The following is a 24,456-nucleotide window of genomic DNA, read 5'->3' on the forward strand; positions in this document are numbered from 1 at the left end:
TTCCCCTTAGCCACTCAAGTCATGTTCCACACACAGTCAGGCTCCAGTTCTGTATGGGTTTTCCTCCTAAGGAAAGGGGCCTTGTCTGTCTTGTTCATCATATCCACAGTGACAAGACGAATACCCAGAACAAGGAGGGATTCAATTAAAATGGACTGAACAAATTCTACTTTTGTATCGCTCCGTGTGTGTGTGTGTGTGTGTGTGTGTGTGTGTATGTCTGTGTACACAGAAAGAGAAAGAGAGAAGAGAGAAATTCTGAGATGTTCTAAATTAAATTACAATGGAGGACAGTGAGAGAAAGAGACAGAAATAATTAACCTGTTAATAGCTGGGGGCCAACTACCTAGACTGCTCATGTTCCTGAGTGCACGTTAGAACTCTGAATTAACTTCCAGATGGCCATTTCTGTGATTATCTAAGACAAGAGAAGAGGCAGGCGCCTTGCTTCTGGTTTGTGCATGAATTTTGTGTACTGTAACCTACCACCAATCCCAAGGCACAAACTCTTCTTCCTCACGGGCTCTAGGCCTAACCCAGAACTAGCCTGCTTCACTTTCCCCCTACCTACTTGATATATATATAGAGATATAATTTTAAAGCCTGTTAACTCCAGGATGGTGGACATGTTGCCTTCCCACCTGGCACTGCGGCTGGTCCTTTAGATTTTATCCAAGGACATGTCCAAGGATATGGTCTTTTTTTTAATCCTCATCCAAGGGTATTTTTACATTTATCTTCAGACAGAGTGAGATGGGGGGAGAGAGAGAGAGAGAGACATGGATGTGACAGAGACACATCGATTAGTTGCCACCTGCACGACCCCAACCAGGGCTGGGGACAAACCACAACCGAGGTATGACATGCCCTTGGCTGGAATTGAACCCGGGACTCTCTGATCTGCAGGCTGACACTCTAGCCGCTGAACCAAACCAGCCAGGGCAGGACCTGGTCTTTTTATCTTGCTAGCAATGGCCCAAGAAACCCTTTCTTTTCAAAAAGACTTTCAGGCCCAGCCGGTGTGGCTCAGTGGTTGAGTGTTGACCCAGGCACCAAGAGGTCACCAGTCAGGGCACATGTCTGGGTTATGGGCCAAATTCCCAGTGGGGGGCATGCAGGAGACGGCCGATGGATGTTCTCTCTCAGCAATGTTTCTATCTCTCTCTCCCTCTCTCTCTAAAATCAATAAAGAAAAAAAAATTTAAATAAAAATAAAAAAGACTTTCAGCCGTAGAAGTTAAAATTTTTAACAATACAACATACATCATTTTTTTCTCCCCTTCTGTCCGCTTCAAACAGAAACATGTAAAATAAATAATAATTCCTGCAGCATTTTCACAGGGGCAGGCTGGCGCAGCTCTGGATCCCAAACTAGTACCCGGCACACAGGGGACGACCCGCGGCACAGAGGCAGGAGCTTCAGCGGCTCTCGGACTTCCTCCCTCCAGGATGGGGCGCAGACATGCCAGCGGTCAGGAAGTGCTGGGAGCACCCTTAGCCTGGTACGCCTGCTGTCCACTCACCTTAGTACTTGGAAAAGGCAGTTCTGGAAACCACTTCGGCCCCAACAGGGTCTCACCGAGTGCAATAGCAACTGCTGAATCGCGGGAAGCACTCAGCGGCCAGTCCCACCGGACGAGGACGCTGCCAGTCCTCCGCACCAGCACCACTGGTTCTGTAATCAGCTCCCGGCCAGCTGCTGGGAAGACTCAGGACTGGTGGTGTCTGGAGTCTGGGCACACGGATTTGCGGCTTTCCTCACTACTCAAGGCCTCTGAGGGCACTCCTTGGAGTTTCAGGGCATCTCACCTCTGGTTACGCCTGCAGGTGGCAGCATGCCACCTCCTTTTCTAATACCGCCCAAGGCCCAGTTTCCAATCCAGCCTCTGCACTCATACCATGGCAGAAAGACTAGGATTAGAGATGAGGAATCAGCCCTGGCTGGTTTGGCTCAGCAGTTAGAGCATAAGCCCTTGGACCAGAGAGTCGTGGGTTTGATTCTGGTCAAGAGCACGTACCTTGATTCTCGGTTGTGGTTCAGTCCCGGGCCCTGGTTGGGGTTGTGTGGGAGGCAACCAGTCGATGTGTCTCTCTCACATCGATGTTTCTCTCTCTCTCTCCCTCCACCCCCTTCTCTCCCTCCCTCCCTCCCACTCTGCCTGAAAATAAATGGAAAAATATCCTCAGGTGAGGATTTAAAAAAAAAAAAAGATGCAGAATCATATCCAGAGACATCTGGACAGGCAGGGATGGCCATGAGGACAGAGACACTATTTGTAGGAGGCTGTGGTCTCAGGGAAGGTGCAGTAGGAGCTCCCACCTGGGTGGGGCTGAACCCCAACTCTCTGAGTGTCTGGAGACCAGAACTCAGAGTGCCCTGACTGTCCTTCTCGACACTGCTGGGGTCAGGGACGTTCCAGATGACACGGCCTGCCCCACTCAGGGAAGCCCTGGAAGAAAGCAGCTCTGCTACCACGGAGCAGGGAGGCGCAGGGAGACCAAAGTGTGGGGCTGCATCTGACCCAATCCTCTAACCTCTGCCTCTAGAAAGCACGTACTCACAAATAAAGGCGGCAAAGGACAGAATACATTCATCCCAATCTCAGCTCATAAGTCTCCGCTGTTCCGGGGATGCCTTCCACCTTAAATACTTGAGGCTGAAAGAAGTTACGGCTTGGAAGTGTGTTCTGTGCATCCCGACGCAAAGAGAATACAAGAGCATGAAAGTTGTCTCAATCGTGCTCAGATACTGATGTTTTAGGAGCTAACACAGTCCCCAGCTTTCATGATGTTTTAAAATCCAGAAAGCAGGCAAAGTTGCAAGAACTTACATTACTCTCAAAGACTGAAATAAAGCTAATTTCACTGAGTGAAAAAAAGATTCCAGCAGACAGATCCATGGGGGAAAAATACGCCAGTAAGCAAAAAAAAAAAAAAAGTTACCCAAACCTTGCTTGCCAGTGTTCTGGAAAATGGAACCACAGTGCCACTTCCATTCTGATGGGCCTTCCCTCCGACCCTGGATCCTGAACAGGTCCCCACAACCATGAGGTACCACCTCGAAGGCGCTGTCCGCCATGAGCGGGTCAGGAGTGACAGGGCTAGCTCTCCGCTTCCTGACAACTGTATCTGGGAGGTTACTCCCTCTACAGTTGAGGAATAGACACCTCTTGCTCTGCAAAGATGTGGATGCCTAAGAATTTATCAGAAAATTGCTTGGTTTTTTAAAAACATACTTTTTCTTAAATCATGATTTTTATCTATCTGTATGTGTATGTCTACATAGAGGGGTCATACATTTTTTTTTACTGACTGCATAGTCACTACCCCAAAAAAGGAAAACATTTTATAAAAAGTCTAAGAGGTCTTCCAGAAACGTGGAAGTAGGGTACAGACTGACAACCCTCAGAAGAGGGGGTAGTGGGGGAAGGGAAGAGATAAACCACAGAACTTATATGCATATATGCATAACTGATGGACAGGGACAACAAAGCCAGGGACGGAGTTGGGGGGATGGGGAGAAAGATGTCAATGGGGGAAAAAAGGAGAAACATCTGTAACAAAAATAAAATAAAATAAAAAATAATAAAAAGTTTAAGAGGTCTTATCACCAAAAGTGAAACATAATTAGCATTTTGTTACATTGTTTATAATCCTTTTTTCCTATCCCTAAACACACATCTCACATATATTTAGCAAAATTTGAATCCTATTGTAAATATTATTTTGTTAAATATGTATGCTTCACAAATGTCAAGCATTAATATAATAATATTTAATCCAAAATATAAGTAGTAGTACTTTCTATAAAACTAAAGCATGGCTTCAATCACACATACTAATTATTAATGAGCTGGCTATGAAGACGTTAATAGTTACGATTAAGTTTATAATTGCAGAAATGCTAATGTTCTACTCTGATGATGAAGAGAAGCTGAACACAGGACCTGTGTTTAAGTAAGGTCCAAACTTAAAAAATGCACCCCTAACAGACAGACTAACATTTCAAGAACCAAACCGAGTGCTGGAAGAGTTGACTGAAAGGAAAAAGCTGTTCTTTAACTGGGAAATTCTTAAAGGTTTTCTAGATTGTCTTCAGAACCATAGTGAGGGAAGAGTAAAACAATAAAATTATTCCTGACATTATTGGGTAAGTAGTGTTAGCCAAGAAGATACGACAGACAAGAATTAGAAAAATCTGAATGAGCAAAGACACGTTTTCTCCCCTTGGAAAATAAAAGAAAGAACTCCATCAGCTTTTACAAAAAACTGGTAAATGATAACTTTTGAAAATTAGTGGCTATATTCACACACACCTTTTGCTCCCCCAATGTTCTGTCAAATTCTTTTAAGTGACGATATGAAACGTGTTTACTAACTAACTACATCTTCCAAGGTAACATTACTTACCCCTTCATTTGAATCAATTATATACAAAGATCACCTGGATAGTTAAAAACACTGGAACAATTCCAACTTCTATTTCCTTTCAAGTAGGTAGAAAGAAGTAGCCAGAGGGCAAAGGTTAGAGGGATGTTACTGTGTTTGTCCTTCCCACTCCCCCAGTAAAATGAATCAAGCAAACTGCTAGGCACGCGGCAGACACCTGTTCCATGAATTCATAAAGGCTCCACTTCAAGCAGACCCAGTATTTTTTTTTAAATCAACATTTATAAAATACAAAGTATAAAGTGGACTTAGGACTTATTTTGATGTAAAATTGATCTTTATATTTGGGCAACATGTCTACGCAGCAACCTCTCTATTTGGGTCTCTCGGCTTCTTTGAAGAATTGCCATCTCTCAGACGAGCCATCCTTGCAGCCAGTAACGCTGGAGGTAAAAGTGGGAGCCATGCTCTATCCTCTGCCCTTTCACTCCCTGCTCAAAAGTAATGTTTTCTGAAAGGCCCCAAATTAAAAAAAACAAACAAAAAACACTAGGATGTAATTTGACAGCTTTAGAAATTTGATCAAAATTAAACCTTAAGGACATTTGTAATAATGTCTACAATGGAAAATAAACTTTAAAAAAGTAAACCTTAACTTGGCTACTGAAGGGACAGCTGAAGCATTTGCCTGTGTCCATCAACTGTCGCCGGCCCGAGTCTGCTGGACTCACTGCTCAGGCCTGGAGCATCACGTGAAGCACAGGCAACACTGATCTCCATGTATCATGATCTGACAATAACTTCCCATGTCATGCAACAGCCAAAGGGGGAAATACCTAGAGGGGAAAAGGGAGACTCTGAACATACGTAGAGTAAAAGTTTTTCCTCTTTCTCCAAATCCCACGCACCTATGAGTGTGGACTCGGGCCTATGCCACTGCCGACACCATTCTGAGTGTGTTCTTCCTGCTGGAAAGTTCAGTGCATGGGCATCACATCTGTAAGTGAGCTGTGGAAGAAGGCGGGGTGGGTGGAAAGGAAGAGTCCTGACTTCTCACTGTTAGCTCTCATGTGCTTCTGCCCCAAACCTCTAACTAGTCCTGGATGATAAATCTCTCTTTAAGGGCCTATGATAAGCAGCAAAATTCTAGGTTAGATTATTTAGGAAATTCTTTGGGGAAAAAAAAGAAACGAGGCATGATTCTCTTTCTTATTGTCACTATTTTCACCACAAATGGCTTTTTCTTCTTTTAGTTATATACAGTGTCTAACAGAATTTCTATTCAGTTGAGCAATATTTTTGGTCAGAATCCTTTGGAAGCACAGGCTTTAGAAGAGAAAACCATTACTGAGCTGGTGTTCAGATACCAAAGTCTCTTGCTTTGGTTTATTATTATTATTTTTTGTATTTATTTTTTTGTTAACCCTCACCCAAGAACATTTTTTTCCATTGATTTTTTAATTAGAGTGGAAGGGAGAAAAGGGGGAGAGAGAGAAACATTGATGTAAGAGAGTCACATCGACTGGCTGCCTCCCACAACCGGGGCAACCAGGGCACATGCTCTTGACCAGGAATCGAACCTGCGACCCTTTGGTCCATGGGCTGACGCTCTAGCCACTGAGCCAAAATGGCCAGGGCTGCCTGGCCAGTGTGGCTCAGTGGATTAAGCATCATCCCATGGACTGAGTGGTATTGGTTCAATTTCCGTTCAGGACACATGCCAGGGTTGCGGGCTCTATCCCCAGTAGGGGATGTGCAGGAGGCAGCCAATCGCTGTTTCTCTCTCACATTGATGTTTCTATCTCTCTTCCTTTCTCTCTATAAAATCAATAAAAACATTTTTAAAAAATGGCCAGGGCTTTTGTTTTGGTATTTTAATTTCAGCAAAGAAATATTTATTTGGCGAGTCTACCTATAGAATTTACACCTTTTGGTAATATCTATAGTAAAGTCCTTGTACCTGATTTATTAAGGGGAAATTGTTCTTCAGTAGGTGTACCTTTGAAGAACGATAAGCAAAAGTTGCAAATGTGCTTGGTGTCCTAGCAAGTGGATGGTCCCTCTGTGAATCAGGGAGCAATAACGAGGCTTGAAGTCCAAACCTGTAACACTGTCCAGATTCATCTCCTCTCATTGAAGCAGTTCATTAAGAAGTTGTCTTGTATGAAAACAACTGAGATCTTTAAAGTAAAATCGGGTATTCGTATGTGTTTAACCCATATGTGTCCATGTTTAAAACAGGACTGAAGACCTCAGCCCCAGCGCTGGCCCTGGTGACTGCTAACAGCGAGACCGCAATGGTGCATGTGGCGGGAGCCTCGTAGGCCCGCCCTGTGCACAGCAGCATCGATTCCACATCAGCCAGGCCAGTCGGACGAGGTTGAACAGCTGTACTTCCCTCAGTGCACATGCTAAACTTGCCGGGAACTCACCGGACAGCGGATCCCAATTCACAGCCATATTGCTAATGAAAGAGCATGTGATTTCCCAGTATGTTGTGGATCCCAGGCCTATGAATAATCTTGTAAGTACAATGTATAACAACGCCAGAGATTTCCAAATGGCCCTATGGACACCTTGGCACATACTTTTCACATACCATGGATGTGGCACTATGACCCAGAGCCCAAAACAACCCAAAGTATGTACTTCCTCAGATGTCTCACTGGGCAACCAAGCCAACTTTGCACAGTTGCAGATATATATGACCTCCCCAAAACCTGACGCTTGAGAACCTAACTCCCTGTGGATTTTATGGTTGATAATTTGTTTTAAAATAGAGGCAGCTTAGATTCAACTCTAATGCAGATTTGAGTATGAGAGACATTCTTAGTTATCAGTTTGTTTTCCTTCAAAACAATGAAAATGTAAATGCCAAAAAGAGGCAGTCCAGGTTACTGGAAAGTTATTAGTTCAAGCCCTGGCAACACAAAGCTCAGAAGTCTTTCAGAATATAGACATATATTAAGCCGAAACGGATTCCTCAGAGATGCAGCGAATTTGTTGAAATATATTTTGGTGCTCCTTAGTCTCAAAGCTCCTGAGATACCATACTTTTTATTTCACTTAAAAAACAAAACAAAACAAAAAAAACCCCACCTTTCTAATAGAATCATGAATCTTTATTTTCTCCTTTATTAAGAAAAAAATGTGATTCAGGGAAACAAAATCCAAATGAGCATTGATGACCTCACCTGGGTATTAAAACACGTACTGAGCTCTTTTTATTTCTTTCTTAAATGTCAAAGGAACTAGATTTCTCGAAAATATGGCCTTCCTCCCTGTAATTGTATGCCAGTCATTGTATCTAACTTCATCTTGGAACGATAAACAGACTCTTTGGGTGAGAAATCCCTATGTACATGGCTGCCTAAAAGCCTGTTACGGTTATGCAGGAGATGAAATTTGTATGCAACTACATATGTGAAGACTGAATTAATAATGGTAAAGATAAGTATGTACAGACATGCACTATACTGAAGGAAATACATGAGAGAAAAGAGTTAAATTCAGTTGAGTCAATATTGTACTTTTGAAAAGACTCAAATGTGAGAGAACCATAATGAGGGAACAGTCAGAATGGTATTAAACTCCATTGTATAAAGTACACAAAGCTAAATTATTCCTTTTCAATTACCAAATAATAGTTGAGAACTACTGCAGACCAATTACATTATAGAACAGTTGCTGGGTATAGTTCTCAAACCACTGAAAAGAAACCCTGCACCAATGATTGTGGGTATTAATTTTAACCCTTGATAGGCAGTGAGGAAGGACGATGTTTCTCTTGTTCAGGAAATCAAAAAACAAGCAAGCCAGACTTCCCAGATGCACAGCATAGACCAAACAGTTTTAAGGTATTTCATAGATATACAGGTCGAACATTCCGGGAGAGAAATCTACAATTCCAGACCCAAAGATTTTTTATGGGGTAAAAGTCCTTATTCCAAAACAACAACAAAACAATCAAATTGGCAATCAAATGGGGAGGTTAGAAAGCCAAGCACATGCAGTCTAGATAAGTAGCAATAATGTCTGTGGGAGAATTTAAGCCTTTGGAGGCACAGGAACAGAACGCCTACAGCAAGCACTTGAGTGTTCTGTTTTATTGCTGAGCCGAGCCAGCCAGAAAACCGTATTTTGGCTGCCGCGGAGAGAATACCACGGACGGGGCCGAGCTCTGAGAAGAGAGCCCTCTCCTCCGGCGGATTAAGGAGTGCCGGGGACCAGGCTGGGCAGAGCCTCTGGCTGTGGCCACTCAGCACTTCTCAGCTGAATGAGACAGGAAGAGAGGAGAGAAGACTGCATGCCCCTCCAGGACACAAGGGTTCTCACAGAGGGTGGCAGAATCCCCCCCAATGAAGTGCAATGAAAACCGGTCTCACCGCCAGAAGCCGAGGCACAAACAGACGATGCCCCATCCCCAGAAGTTCCAGCACGCGACAGGCATACTCATTCACCAGCTTGGTCCTCTCGTCGTGCATGTCCTGGGACTTTTTGACAGGAGGTGTGAGCTTAGCAGCTGGGGCTGGGCAGGGCACCCCTTGTTCCATGAGCAGTAAGTAGGTATCCAGAATGAGCAGGCTGGAGCTCCCAGCCACAATTCGAAGAGGTGCGGTGGGAGGGGAGCTGGGCTTAGGTCTCCCCGGGAGCACGCACAAGCCAGGCTGTGCTGGGAACTGTCAGCTAACGTCTCCACAGGAAAAACATTTTGGCTACAGTAGCCCGGTGCAAGAATCCGAAATAAACCAAAAAATGAAATCAAATACTGATCTCAATAAAAAACAATTAAATGCAAGAAAATGGCCAAAAGTGATGCAGAAGAGTTCAGATACATCTGTCAAAATGTACAAGCTGCAGAGAAGGGGCGTGTGTGTGTGTGTGTGTGTGTGTGTGTGTACGCGCGTGCTGTGCGTACGTGTGTGTCTGTGTCTGTGTCTGTGTCTGTGTCTGCGTCTGCGTCTGTGTCTGTGTGTGAGCAGACAGCAGCAGCAGCCAGGAAGCCAGGGCAGTTGTGAAGCTGCAAGGAGAAAAAGGATGAGCTCATTGCAATCCTTGATTGGTGACAAGCTGCTGCTGCCTCCGCTGTGCTGCCTCTCGCTCTGCATCAGTAATGAAGGGGTAGGCCCAGCAGGGGAGGGAAGAGGAGGAGGTAGGTGAATGAGCAAGCAGAGTCTGTCTCGGGGGAGAATGCTGTAATAAGAAGCCAATGGTGAACGTTGGACAGATGCGCTTCCCCTCCCGGCCCACCTTCATCGGTGTTCATCCGGCAGCGTATGCTGTTGAATCCTAAACCCACATACAGATCAACAAGCTTCTAATAACATGTAATGCTCACCGAAAAATCAGACAGCCTGCCAGCTAAGACGCTGACCTTTATTCACTCTCGATTTCTAGTGATGATAACAGGGAAAAATCTGATTTTAGACTGTGTATTCAAAGCGGGAAGCTCCAGTCCTTGCTAGGGAATCCTGACTAAAGAGAGGTTTAGGGTAAAATGATAGAGTATGGACAGAAGAGCAAGGGCTCAGCATCCAAGAAATGACATACCCTCCACTTGAAGTGTTTGTGCAATAATGACTTCTTACAATGCTAGGATGCGCAGTATTTCAGCACTCTGGGAAGGATAGCCACAATTAAAAGGAAATGTTTCACAAATACACAATATGATAAAATATAAAAACCTACAATACAATAATGAGTATACATTTAAGGAACTCCAAAAGTTGAGATTCTCAAAGCAAAAATAACTTTCTTAAGCAACAGACCTTGACAAACACTCAGTTAATAGTCCAAAACATGGTATGGATACACTCTGGTCAAATTAACCCTTCCCTAGTACTATTATAACTGGGAAGTACCCCTAATTTAAAAACTTGACAATCTCAGAATTAAAGTATTACATTAATCTACTAGATACAAATAATGAGTTGTAGCCAAATGAACGCAAAAGGAAAGGATCAACTTTAGGGACAGTTTTGACTTCAGCCTAACAATGGACCAATATGGATTCACAATCTGGGGCGGCAGTTCTGTCGGGGCGTCTGAAACCGACCAGCTTCTCTAGGCAAGCTGCAGCAGGCGCAAAGTAACAGGGCTGAGACAGCCAGAGCGTCTGTTTCCTACTCTCACAAACAAAAGTCCCAGATCTCTGCAGGTAACAAAACAGAAACAGATTTATCAGCATATCTCTGTGATCCTAATTAGAAAAGTAGATTGATTACAGCACTGCGTCCAAGGGAAATAAGCCTTCCTTCACAGAATATTGTTCGGTTTATTCTTCTAAAACCTCAGAAAAACAAAAGGTTTTGTGGTTCAACATTTAAAGTATTAACAAAATATCTTAAATAAAATACATGTGGCTGTCAAACCTTTATTTCTTCCTAAAACAATTTACTGAAAAGCTATACAAAGTAAAGATTTTAATGTAAAGTGATCAAAAGCATTAGAGTATTATATATGTGTGTATATACATAAATGTCAGATCCTCAGGGGTTGGAGGAAATGTCTGATAGGTTATGGGGTTGGGGGAATGGCTCAGCTAAAAGAGGGAGGGAAGAGGCTCAGGGCCTGTCATACCCCCACTACACACGCATGCACACACACGTGCAGACACACGCGCACATACACACATGCACACAAACAGGGACAGCTTCATGTTTACCTTGTTTACGTACTCGAGTTCTGCAGGAGACTGTGTGAAAAGACTGTGACTGCCACATGAGCATGAGAAGTACCGCCACAGAAGCTTCCCACTTAGGAACGAGGGGACATTTTGACTTGCAAAGGAAGGAAGAATTCACTGACTCCTTTGCTTGTAAGATTTTTTTTTTCCGATTGCTTTTTAAAAAAGATATGAGAGTTGCTTTCATCTAACTGACTTGGTCCAAAGAACCCTGGCAGAAACATTCATTTTTTTCTTACATAAACCAGAAACAAAGAATTTCTTGTCCCAAAGGATTCTGGTAAAAAGAAGCAAAAATGAATCAAAAGACTTCAGAACCGTATGGTTTTGCTCTGATGCTCACAAATGAAGTTAAAACTATATGTACTAAATATGAAATGTTAGTAGTTAAGCTATGACATTTTATGAGCAAACCAAGTTACACTTAAAATCGGTACATTTAACAGAATGCTATGGAAAAGACACCACAAATCAGTGGGCACGCATTTCTGCTTCCCCCGTCTCTCCATCCTGCTTTCCCTACAGAACGCACTATCTTTGAGGACACGAAGGTACAGCTGCAGCCTCGGGCTCTTGGTGGCCCCTGCTGGGATGACAACAGTGGTGGTTATGGAGGAGACAACATGGGTCCCAAGAGTCCCTACCCCAATCAAACTGGGGAAATGTGGCCACACCAGGCCCCCCAGAAGGCACTGGGGACTGGAGCAATGAGGAGCCTGAAGAACAGCAGGCAATGGGGGCAGGCCCTGCTGGAGACTCCTACCAGCTCCTGGTCCAAGGTCCTGAGCCAGGGGAGGCAGAGCTGGCACAGTGGGGGATGGAGAAGATGGACTGCTGCCAGCACTGGCTGCAGGTTCTAAGGCTTCATATGCCGGACCCAACACTGGGGAGTGAGGGTGAAAATGAGGAGGGAGCCACAGCATGGGCCACCACCCTCCATCGCCACGGACCCAGAGCACACAGAGCTGGCGAGGCTGCAGCAGGACTGCCGGGCTCCTGCAGGGCTCCTGCCGGGCTCCTGCCGGGGCTCCACTCCTAAGACGCACGGGGAAGACGTGGCACGGAGACCCTCCGAGCCCGCAGGCACTCCCTGTCTGGAAATGCCCGCACTGAGAGCTGCCCCATCTCCCTGTGCTCCAGGCCAGAACCAGCAGAGGATGAATACATCCCAGGTGTCGTCGACACCCTCACCTCCCACATCCCTTTCCACTTCCTGGCAAACCAGACTTCTCAGAGACCCACGTACTCAGTGCTGCACGTGTGGGGACATCAGCCCCAGCCCAGCTCACCTTAGCACGTATCACTCTGCACACAGAAAACAAACAAACAAAAGCATCATCCTTGCTCTCAAAGTTTCAATCGTTTCCCAATAGGCTGTTCATAAACATCAGGTACAACACCTCTCTCTCTTAGAACATCCCTTGACGAAAAGAAGGGCATTTTCAAATCCCTGAAAGAGCCCTTGTCTCAGTAAGCATTTCCCCCTCTTTCCTCAGCTCTCCAAATAATTCATTTATGGCTGAGGAGATTCAGCAATAAATACAGCATACTTTTGAGAAATAAAATTTGGAGTTATAAAGTAGTCTGAAAAGGAAATTAATGATAAGAAACTCTTCTGGATTTACCAATTAAAAATACATGATTAATCAAATTTCTTCACACTATCCTAATGATTTTTTAAAAAATGTCTGTAAAGGTGGTTCAACAACAAGTTGAAAACCATCTGGCAAATGTGGGTGAATCGCCCAATGAGGCAGAGTGAAAGAGCAGCAAAGAGGACCAGGCAACGGTCCTAAAGCCATGGTCTGAAGAACAGAAGCCTCGTCCTGGAGGGCCAGAGGCAGGGGACAGTGGCACAGTCCCAGTCAGAGCCTGTGCCTGAGTGTCCTTCCTGGGCCACTCCACTGTGTCATGACTGCTGAACGTAGGCAGGACAGGAACAGATTTCCAGTGTCAATAAGAGCATCTCTGGCTTCATTTATGGCACTGTAATAAAAACTCAGAGTGCAAAGAAACGCTCGTGGTTACTTCAAGGGTTATCCCCCCTGCAGGAGCTGACCCGAGAGGCGTGGGAAGAGAAGGCGAGGTAGGAGTGTGGGCACACAGCAGGACGTGGCGTGATGACGCAGCCACGTCTTTGTGGGCCACAGTGGATGCAGACAGAAGTGGAAATGGAGTGCAGGACTATAGAATTACCTAGTTTTTTAAGGAATGTTCTGGCCTCTTGTGAGACTTAAAGTATAACCATCTTAAAGGAGTGTTCTGTTTTATTTTGTTCTTTTAATAGAAGAGAGAAAACTTCCTTCCACTAAAAGCAATGTCATAACACTCGGAGCGGTCATGGTAGCATCTAGCACCGGGTCACCTCTTCCCTGCCCTGTGATGAGATTCCAGTGCATGGCCTTCACTCAGGCGGGACTCGACAGTCCTTTGAGAGCTGGTCATTGTGCCTCTGCTTCCTTACCTTCTCTGACAATGAACCCCACAGGCTGCCTGTCTCATTACCAGACAGTTAGATTTGTTTAAAAAAACTACTTGTGGTAATCCAAAAATCTGAAAGTTCTAGTTACTGGACTGGGTTATATAGTTAATAACAACACAGACTAAGTCTATTTTTTTTTATGTCACACTAATTAAAATACCTGAAGACAGTCTTAATTTCCTGTTTTTCTAAGATAACTGGGCCTCCCATGAGCTGGTTTCTAGACCATCCTAGACTGTTCACCCTCCTGCTTCATGTCCCAAGGACACACCTTTTTGGTCAATGTCCCTTAAAGTAGCACCCACACTGAAAAGGATACTCTAGATACAATAACAGAATCATAAATAATGTGATGTTGTTGGACCCTAGAACACATCCAAGTCTCACGTGTTAACCCTCCTGGTGAAAGACTGAGGCAGCAGGTGAGTGACAGCACATGATCCTCAAACATGTCTGAGGCAGAGCCGGGAAGCCAAGATCCCGGAGCCCAGCTGCACGGCGAGGACCCCGGCGTCCCCTGCACTGGAGCTCGCTGTCTTTCACTGCCTGGAGCCACAGGAAACACAGTCTCAGCCTGTGCTCCACCACTTCATCCCACAGGCACTGGTCTGGAGCCTGTGCTCCACCACTTCATTCCACAGGCACTGGTCTGGAGCCTGTGCTCCATCCACTTCATCCCACAGGCACTGGTCTGGAGCCTGTGCTCCATCACTTCATCCCACAGGCACTGGTCTGGAGCCTGTGCTCCACCACTTCATCCCACAGGCACTGGTCTGGAGCCTGTGCTCCACCACTTCATCCCACAGGCACTGGTCTGGAGCCTGTGCTCCACCACTTCATCCCACAGGCACTGGTCTGGAGCCTGTGCTCCACCACTTCATTCCACAGGCACTGGTCTGGAGCCTGTGCTCCATCCACTTCATCCCACAGGCACTGGTCTGGAGCCTGTGCTCCACCACTTCATCCCACAGGCACTGGTCTGGAGCCTGTGCTCCACCACTTCATCCCACAGGCACTGGTCTGGAGCCTGTGCTCCACCGCTTCATCCCACAGGCACTGGTCTGGAGCCTGTGCTCCATCCACTTCATCCCACAGGCACTGGTCTGGAGCCTGTGCTCCATCCACTTCATCCCACAGGCACTGGTCTGGAGCCTGTGCTCCATCCACTTCATCCCACAGGCACTGGTCTGGAGCCTGTGCTCCATCACTTCATCCCACAGGCACTGGTCTGGAGCCTGTGCTCCATCACTTCATCCCACAGGCTTGACAATGGAATGCTACCTCCTTCCATCTTTGTTTCCAAGCTTCAGCAGGAGGCATATGTAAATGTTAGAGCAGCCTGATCTTTATCTTTAACTTGATGAGATTAAAACTACAACACATAGAATCTAAACTATCCCTTGATCCTCTCAAGCTAGATCAGCATTTTTATTTTTATTTTTATGCATGTGTTTCACTGGTTAAAAATAACGAGGCGCTGCACTCGTGCTGGAGAGCTGTGAGCTGCCTCTGCTCTCCTCCGTCCCCGGCTCTCTCTGTCATCGGTGTTTCCTGGAGCGCTCAGTGAGGTCTACAACTGTCTCGGGAAGAATAATACTTTCCGTGGACTTGTATGGGTCAGCCCGTGTACTAGCGAGGGAACTTGTTTCCACAAAGTGAGTATGTCACGATGGGGACATGCTCTTTTTTTTGAATGGACAGTCCGTGTTCTGAAGTAAAGATGGTAAGACATTGTACAGCTATACCATTTCCCTCCCCAGCCACTCACTCTTGGTTTCAAATGGATGCAGTAGAATTGCAAAAGTAGCAAAACAGTGAGAGTGGAGGTGATTTTCCCTCTACATTCACTGGAGGTGATCGGCTCCCTCTGCACCTCCCTTACGAGCTCAGCACTATGTACCTTGGTGTTGCCCTGGGCTGTCCGGCAGATGTCAGGAACAGGTGAACACGTACTTATGGGTCTTCCCTGCCTGGTGGGCTCCTTACCTAGGTCATACTCATATTTTTTCCAAGCAGGGCTTAACAAAGCAACTTACACATCACAAACTCTTGATAAATATTTAAGTGACTAAAAGTGTCAATAATAAGTTACCATTTGTTCCGTGTTTCTAAGGCCCATGACTATGCTAAGCCCTTAGAGTATGAATTACTGCATTTAATCCAAACAACCAATTATGCCCATTTTACATAGGAGGCACCTGAATTTAGAAAAGCTAAGTGACTTTCCAAGATCTTGGAGCCAGTAAGTGGTAACTGTAACTACAGTTTTTATATCTATATATCTGATATATAAGTATTTTAAATCTAATTTGAGTCATTTGAACTGATGGAGGTAGTGAAACAAGCTGGACCTAGAGGCTAATCAAGTCAGTCCAGTGGAACAACAGGATTACAGTCATGAATATACCGAAGGACTAAGGTGTCTTGAGATCTAAAAGAAATGACAAAGACAACAATAGAGCAAAAACCTATGCTCAAAGACCAGCATCTGTACCCTGGCGGTCTGATCCATACCCTTCAGTTTGTTGCTCTTAAACAACCCAATCATGAAATCAGCTTCTCCCTCTCCAGAGCTCCCAACCTGTGTATCTCTCTCCATCCTGGACATGGGCAAGCTGACATGCAACTTAATCTCAGCATGTCCAAAGTCACCATGTCTTCCCAATGCAGTTCCTCCTGTTACATTTCCTGTCCTAGTTAACAGTAACCTCATCTACCCAATTACCCCAGCAGACACCTGGTGTCATCCTCGAATCCTCCTTTGACCTCCTCCTACCCTTAACCCATCATTCAAGTCTGGCTGATTCAGCATCCTCACCCTCTCTCAAACTATCTCCTGTTCTCCATTCCCATCTCTTTCAATTTTGCTGAACCCTCTACCACCTGCAACACTCCAGTTATGGACGTTCCCTGCGTGCCAGGTAACTGTGTGCTTCTGTGTCTTTGTTCTTGCTTCTCCTTTTTTGGAAGCGTACTTCCCCTTTAACTCACTCACCTGTTACTGATCTGTCAGAACCCAGCTGGATGTTATCTCCTACAGGAACCTCCCCTCAGTCCCAGGGTGAGGCACGTGGCCTCCTGTAGGCTCTCCGTCCATCCACACTGTCTCTCACAGCACATGCAGGCTTAGACTTTAAGGAGTCGCACTGATTTCAGTGCCTAGGGCTCCCTCCCCTGCTAAGGCCCTCAGGGACAGGAAGCACGTGTCATCCTTCTTTCTGTCCTACAAAACTGTCAGAGGCAGTTCCTTCACACAGAGTACTTGTTGATCCCACAGCTGTTCGTTGACATAGTTCAGCATTCAAAATGGATAAAATACGATTCTTCTTCATGAGAGAGGGATTAGCATTTCTCTGATTAGAGATATTGGTCCTTTACTATTTCCAAACCTTTTAAGATGTTCTTCCCTTGCCCGGCTGGTGTGGCTCAGTGGTTGAGCATCAACCCATGCACCAAGAGGTCACCAGTTCGATTCCTGGTCAGGATACATACCCAGGTTGTGGGCCAAATCCCCAGTGGGGGGCATGCAGGAGGCGGCCAATTGATGTTCTCTCTCATCGATGATTCTATCTCTCCCTCTCTCTCTCTAAAAATAAAGAAAAAACTTTTTTTTAATTTAAAAAATAAAATGTTCTTCCCTCTTTCTGGAATGTTTTCCTCCACCACTTTTCCTTCCAAAATTTTAACAATATTCAAAATGGTGTTACGGAAAGAACAAAAACTGAGATGTCAGAAAGACCTGGATTTAAAGTCTAGATTTGATGTACAGTAGCTGGGTGACTTCAGGAAAGTTAACCTTGGAGTCTCATTTTTCATTAAGAAGATGTTTAAAATAGTAATCTTATGGAGTTGCTAATGTTGTTAACATCTGTGACGTTTCTAGCTTGGTAAGCTGGGATGACAGTAAAGATATTAACTGGTAGGGAAAGTACTGGGGACAGGAAAAGTTGAAGGATGGGTGGAGTTGGAAAGGAATGTGTGGCCACCTGTTGGAGATGCTCCATGGCCCATGGGAACTATGAATCTGGAACTAAGGGGTGAGTTTAAAACTCACTGGTAGTCACATATAAGACAAAAGATGGGAATAAATCGGGTAAACTAGGGAAAATGTGAAAGCCATGAAGAGACGTTCTCAAAGTACACCTGATATTCTATTCAGTTATCCCAGGTGCAATTTACTGCTAGGGAGATAGTCTACCCCACCAGACAGTAAGTTCCTTACAGGCAGGCACTGCATTCACTTAACTTACTAGTATGCTCCCAGCACCCACAGTGACCACATAAAGAAGGAGCGCAGGAAATAATTAGAGTTGATGAATGACTGAATCTCATATAATACTCACCAATGGCTGTCTAATCGCATGTTGGAAATTTGGTGACCTAAATAAATAGTAATGTGAGAGTGCAAATTCCGTGTGCAAATGTGCTGAGGCTGGGGGTGAGAATAAAAGTCTCACATTTCTCTGCAGTGTGGCAGAAACTGTGCCATTCACTTCCATGCACAATTGATTTCATTCTTACCACGCGTTGTAGTAAAACCATCGCTAAAATAAATGATTTACTCATGTTTTTCAAAATCAGTTTGCTCAATCTCTCCACCATCCTTATTTCTCACCTTCCCTTAGCCTGCCAAAGTCAACTTATCCACACATCCTGGCAGCCCTATCTGTACAATTATCTTGAGTCTGTCCTCTTTCCATCTTTGTTGTCACCACCTTGGTCCAAGCGCCGTCGTTTCCTGCTTGTCCTACTGAAATAATGTCCTAACTGGTCTCCTTGCTTCTACTCTCTCCTCTTTACAACCTCATTCTACATCTGAATTTCTCAATCAATGTCTTAAAACCAAAATCAGATCAAATTTCTTACTGCTTAAAACTTACACTGGCTTCCCATCGTACTCAAATGCCAATGTTTTACTACCGTTTCTGTGTCTGCTGATCTGACCCCTGCCTATGTCTTCGATCACATCTCCTTTCTCTTCACATCTTGCTCACTACGCTCCATTCACACTGGCTCCTTCCTGTTTTGAACATAAAAAGCTTTTTCGGACTCAGGGCCTTTGCACTTGCTGTTGCACCTGATCTTCATTTGGCTCCACGGCATCACTCAGCTCAGATGCTGCTTTGCTCACAGAGGCCTCCTCTCACCACCTTGCCTAACGAAGGGCAGTAACACAGTAGAGTCTTTGTATTATTTTACTGATGACACCTATCACTACTTGAAATTGTTTACTTCTTTCCTATGTTTTGTCTCTCTTTCCAATGAGAAAATATCAGGGCAAGGCTCACAGAGCTTTATCAACAAGTTATTAGAAAAATATAAACATAAAATAAAATTCTTAGCTTCTTCCACTCATTCATTCTTACTTTAAAAGGTTATTATTTCACAGGGCTTTTAAAAATATCTATTTAAAAAAAACTAGAAAATTCAAGAGCATCTTAGAATATATCCTTCATGAGCCCTGGCCAGTTTGGCTCAGCGGTGGGAGCGTTGGCCTATGGACCAGAGAGTTCCTGGTTCAGTTCCTGCTAGGGGCACATATCAAAAAAAAAAAAAAAGAAAGAAAGAAAGAATATATCCTTCATGAATGTCAAGTTGTTTTTTTCCTGTCTGGACCTATGTCTATACACATTAAAGAAGCAGACCACATTGCAACTCAGTTGGTTACCTAGTTAACTGTGATAATGCCATGATTGGCACCAAATGTTAGGCTTCACAAAAGGCTACTATTAATCTCTAACTATCGTAAAGACTGGCCACAGAAAAAATGCAGAAACCATTTCAGACATGCAAGTAGCTGAGTCATTGTGGTTTTTGCTAAAGAAGAGAGAGGCTTCTATATTTAAAAGCAAAGATATGATAATACTGGTTTTGAAAGTGTCCTGCAAGCTTTGGATAATATATGGTACGGAACTATTAACTACTTTAGGATGGAGAAAAAAGTTAACGACACAAAACAACCAGAAACAGCCCTCAGACCCAGTGGGGATGAAGAGGAATAAATAATCCCAGGGGCAGAGAGCAAAAGAGGAAATACTCGGTTCTCTGTGTACACACCACGAGCCCACAGCTGTGCTTCTGCCTGGTGGAATACAAAACCAGCACTGATGGGGGCCCTATTCTCAATGGCATTAGACTTTATGACAGAAACAAGACACACGATTGGGACAATTAGGGGCCCACATGACAGTTGGTAATAATACATCCTGGAGGCCCATCTGAGGTCAGATTAGGATGAAAATGGAATGGCAGACAGGTAAACACAATGAAAATAATTCTTTAGAAAGATTAGTCTGGTAGCAGAGGAGAGAACCAGGGGTTTAAGAGGGGAAGAGACTGAAGGTAGACAAGTCATCAAGTCCTTGCAGTAAGCCAAATGTCTGAAAGCAAGAGCCTGGACCATGTGGTTGCCATGGGAACAGAGCTATGCTGAGCCTGGGAAGCATCGTTAAGGAAAAAGCAGCTCTTTGCTATCTTTGTATAACTTTCCGGGTACATGTGGCTTATTATGTCCTCCTTTAACTCACTGATACAAAACTGCCAAAGATAATATTCTTTGCCAGCCAGGGAAGGGCACAGCACAGAGGAAACGGAACACCCCCAACATATGAACACAGTGGCTCTCTCAGAGCTGCTGGCTTTAAAGCACAAAGTTTGGTTATAAGAGCAATTGGTTTGATCACTTTCTCTGAAAGTCCGATTATCAATGGAGTTCAAACCACAATACATTCAGCCGAACCAAGCAGAAGCTGATCTAGTGGCCGTATTTAACTGCCTAGAAACACCCCAGTTTAAGAGGATGATGAAGAGAAAGAGAAAGGTGGGGAGCAGCAATGACTCTTAATACTCATCATCCAGCACATCAACTGTCCCCAAGTGTCCCTGACAACCCCTGAGAAGTGCTGCTCAGATGGCCCCTCCCTCCCACCCGCTGCGGCAGCCTTGGTTAAAGAAGCCATCACTATTTCTCCTCTGGACTGTTCTAACAGGCTCCGTATTCACTACCAGTCTTCACCCTGCTGTCTCTCTCTCTCAGTCTCCAAAGCTGTCTTCCTCACACACTGCACCTGGCCACGTAACTGTTGGAAGGCACCCTCTGGCCCACAGGTTCGAAGGTTAGCACACAACCCTAACCATAAGTCACCCTTCGACAATGTAGTCCCCTCCTACATGTCCAACTACATCTGTCGCTTTGACACCTCACATGCAGTGTCCTCAAGGAGCTTCCCAAACATGATGTGCTTTGTGATGCTTCTGTTTCCCACATATGCTGTTCTCATTGCCCAAATATCATCGCTTATCTTTGCTTGCGAATTTCCCCAGACACAAATGTCATCATCTCACGTTATCCCTGTCAATACTTCCCTCCTGTGCCCCCTGTTCATGACCATACAGTAATAACCCTTCTGCGACAACTATCTGTATCCTTGTCTGTCTCCTCCATCTCTCTGTGAACCCCGTAGATGAACTACAATATACACATCTTTGCATCTTTATTACCAACAGTTCCTAGTCACTGTGGTCACAGATCATTTAAATAAACACTGAGTAAAGAATAAATGATCGGCCCTGGCCGGTTTGGCTCAGCGGTTAGAGCGTCGGCCTGCGGTACAGAGAGACCCGGGTTCGGTTCCCGCTAAGGGCACGTACCTCGGTTGCAGTTTGTCCCCGGCCCTGGTTGGTCGTGCAGGTGGCAACCACTCGATGTGTCCCTTCACATCGATGTTTCTCTCTCTCTCTCTTCCTCTCTCTCCCTCCCGCTCTGTCTGAACAAAAAATGCAAAAATGTCCTCGGGTGAGGATAAAAAAAATAAAATAAAATAAAATAAAAATAAAAAAAAGAATAATTGATCGATGTTCATATGAAGTGAGTTATAAGTAGAATTAAAGCATGGGCTTAATTTTTTAAAGGCATGCATTAAGCTAGGGAATGATAAGTATGTTTCTCTTCTCTTTACTATCTAAATTAGTAAGAAGAAAAGTCCAAATGAAAGTAAGTACAACATTTATGGATTTCTAAAAGAGGGGAGGAAAAATACCGACAAACAAGACAGTGTCAAAGCCAAGAGAAAAGAAATGAAACAGTTACTCAGCACTCTGCTCGCTGCCAGGTGGTAGTCGCTTCAGAAACAAGTTGGTTTCCTAACACATCTGGCTTGGAGAATGCAGGCCAGCTGTCTGATGGTGGTCAATGAACAACAGACTCATGGACTTTGCAGAATAGACACAACGAAAAGTCCAGAAGTTATTGTTTTAGTTTGAGTTTTAATGTGAAAAATACATTGGGGAGGGGAATGCTGAATAAAACAATATTTTCCATTTCACATAGAAGCAAAGTACAAGTGTTAAGAAAGTAAGACACATGCTTGCCTATGAGTAATAAGTACTGCAAAATCAAATCATTAAAATTCTCAAAGATGTCTAAACAATGCCAACATGCACCCAAACTGAACATTAACATAAATACACCTTTAAGAAAACATCTGACTGACAGGTTTATTTGCCCAAGAGGGCAGATGCTCAGAATTTACTATAACAGGATTAAAATCAAACTCAAGAAAATGACACGGAAATCACTGTGGTAAGTGGAAGACACTTCCGTATGTCTCCCCTACAAGCTATTACATTGAGAGAAGATGAAAACTACAAGTAAATGGGTAAGATGTTTGAAATGGAATTAGCCAGGCTAAACAAATTAACCAAAAAATTAAATTCCAATTTCCATTAGTTTTACATTTACATATAAGGTGACCCTCGAACAACATGGGTTTGACCTGCACAGGTCTACTTACATGCGGAGTTTTTCAATAAATATTGTCAATGTATTTTCTCTTCCTTCTGATTTTCTTAATAACGTTTTTTCTCTAGCTTACTTTCTTGTAAGAATATTGTATACAGTGATACCTCGGTTCTCGAACGCCTCGGTTTTCGACCAAATGGGGATTCGAGAAACTTTTGTCTCGGAATCCGAACAAATATTTGGAACTCGAACTTCCGAGATGAGCCGAATGGCGTTCATTCGGCCCAGCGCGCCTTGCTTGCGTCATCAGTGTGAGTGCAGAGAGAGAGTCACGCTTTGTGGAGTCACGCTTTCCCATTGGTTTCATTGCTTCGGTTCTCGAACAATTCGGTTCTCGACCGTCCTCCTGGAACGAATTATGTTCGAGAACCGAGGTATCACTGTATTATATATCTAATATACAAAATATGTGTGAATCGACTGTTTATGTTATCGGTAAGGCTTCCAGTCAACAGGCAATTAATATTTAAGTTTGTGGGGAGTCAAAATTATATGCAGATTTTTGACAGTTTTTTAAGCAGGACTTGAAAAATGTGTAGATTTAGAGCGGCTGCCAGGCAATTCCTACACAGAAAGCAGGCAAGTCCAAGGCGTGTGTGTGTGGCTAATCTTTAGTCCACTTCCAGTTTCGCTGGAGTACAGATATGTGAGAAGGTTAGAACCATCCATGTAAAGAGGGGGTAGAGTGTTTTCAGGAGTAGACTCAAGTATGAACTCAATTTTCAATCTTTAGAAGTCAGTGAATTTCTATTAAATACAAGAAAAAAAAGATGGAAACAGAGTCTGAGGCTGTTCTTAATATTGCTAATTTTAATTGAGGGAAATTTTTATCAGGGCTTGATTATTTAAATTTAAGATATTTAAATCCAGGAAACGTGAGACTTTTGTATTCAGAGGAAAGGAGTTTCCTGTATCCATAATCTATGTGAAAAGACCTGTATTTACTACCCGAACGATGAACAAATATTAATCAGAAGCAGCAAGGGTTAATGCAATTTCTTTTTCTCTAATTTAAAACTTGAAAACAAAGTATAGATCATTTAAGAAAAAATCAAAACCATCTTAAAGACTGCTTTAGATTAGAAGTAATCTACTTAAATACAACAACTGGACAATGTAGCGGGCAATCCTTGAGCCCTTTGCCCCCAGCAGGAGTCAGGGATGCTTGCTAAACATGCAGAAGTGCACTTGCCACTGGAGGGACATAAAAAATAAGCTTCAGACTGTTCTTAAGAAATAAACAGTCCAACTGAAGAATGCAGGACGTACTCCTAGGATACATTTAAATAAAACGAAAGACAGTGTGTTAGCGTCAAAAACCATACACTTTGCATTGCAGCAGGCACTCATTTCATTTGAGAAAGAGTCAGGAACATGCTTTAAAGGAGGTAGGGTTTTAGCCAGAATGTAGGGGCTAATGGTATGTGAGGGGCTGGGAAGGCTCTGTGTAAACAGAGAAGAGGGACATACTATGTGACATAAAGACACTTTCAGAACACAGTGCTAGAATTCAGCTCAAAGACTTTGACCGGAGAGTGAAAAGATGAATAAAGTGTGATAATCAAGGACATGATGTATGGCCCTGCAGATCATTCTCTTTGTAAATGACACCTCCTGAAGGTGTGTTGTACATAAGATGTGTTATCCAAGTACGAATAGTGATAATGAAAAAGGAGTATCAAAAACCTCTGAAGATTTTCTCTAAGGCTGAAGATACAAAATTGGAACTTGAGCTAGGACAAAATTTAGGAATTATTTGTTCCTTGGAAAGTGAATTAATGCAATGCAAAAATACAGAAGGCCCGAAGCCGTGTCTATTGCTAAAAGCTGAGGAGGAAGAGGAACCCACCAAAGGGGTGGGCAGAGAAGGAAGGGACCTGAGGAGCACAGGACTATGAAAGAGCGGAAGAGTACCACACCTGCAGAATGCCCTCCCCATGATCAGTGGGACTAGAGAGCTATGACTAAGTAGGAGGTAAGCCGTGAACACTTCTGTTCCAATACTCAGTCTCGTGCTGTTTTTCTCAGTGGCTTCTCTGTCTTAAGACACAGATGAACTGACTTTGTTCAGTTGTTGGAATGTAGTGCTGAGGTGACCAT

At 44.0% G+C, this 24,456-nt stretch overlaps 1 protein-coding gene across 21 annotated transcripts in view; it reads right to left on the reverse strand.

Moving 5' to 3' along the window:
- The window catches only part of RABGAP1L (RAB GTPase activating protein 1 like), a 460,914-nt gene that overhangs the window by 103,285 nt on the left and 333,173 nt on the right, over window positions 1-24,456 (reverse strand). Inside the window, exon 1 of one of the 21 annotated variants that reach the window (XM_036273804.1) lies at window positions 8,775-9,083. The exons of 19 other annotated variants lie outside the window; for them this stretch is intronic. In XM_036273804.1, coding sequence (XP_036129697.1) covers window positions 8,775-8,942 — 168 coding nt within the window. In that variant the 5' untranslated portion in view covers window positions 8,943-9,083. Of the gene's footprint in view, window positions 1-5,297; window positions 5,371-8,774; window positions 9,084-24,456 lie in introns of those variants that run through there. One more of the 21 variants, XM_036273802.1, reaches the window with a different exon arrangement.

Source organism: Molossus molossus, unplaced genomic scaffold (assembly GCF_014108415.1).
Source record: "Molossus molossus isolate mMolMol1 unplaced genomic scaffold, mMolMol1.p scaffold_m16_p_20, whole genome shotgun sequence".
NCBI lineage: Eukaryota > Metazoa > Chordata > Mammalia > Chiroptera > Molossidae > Molossus > Molossus molossus.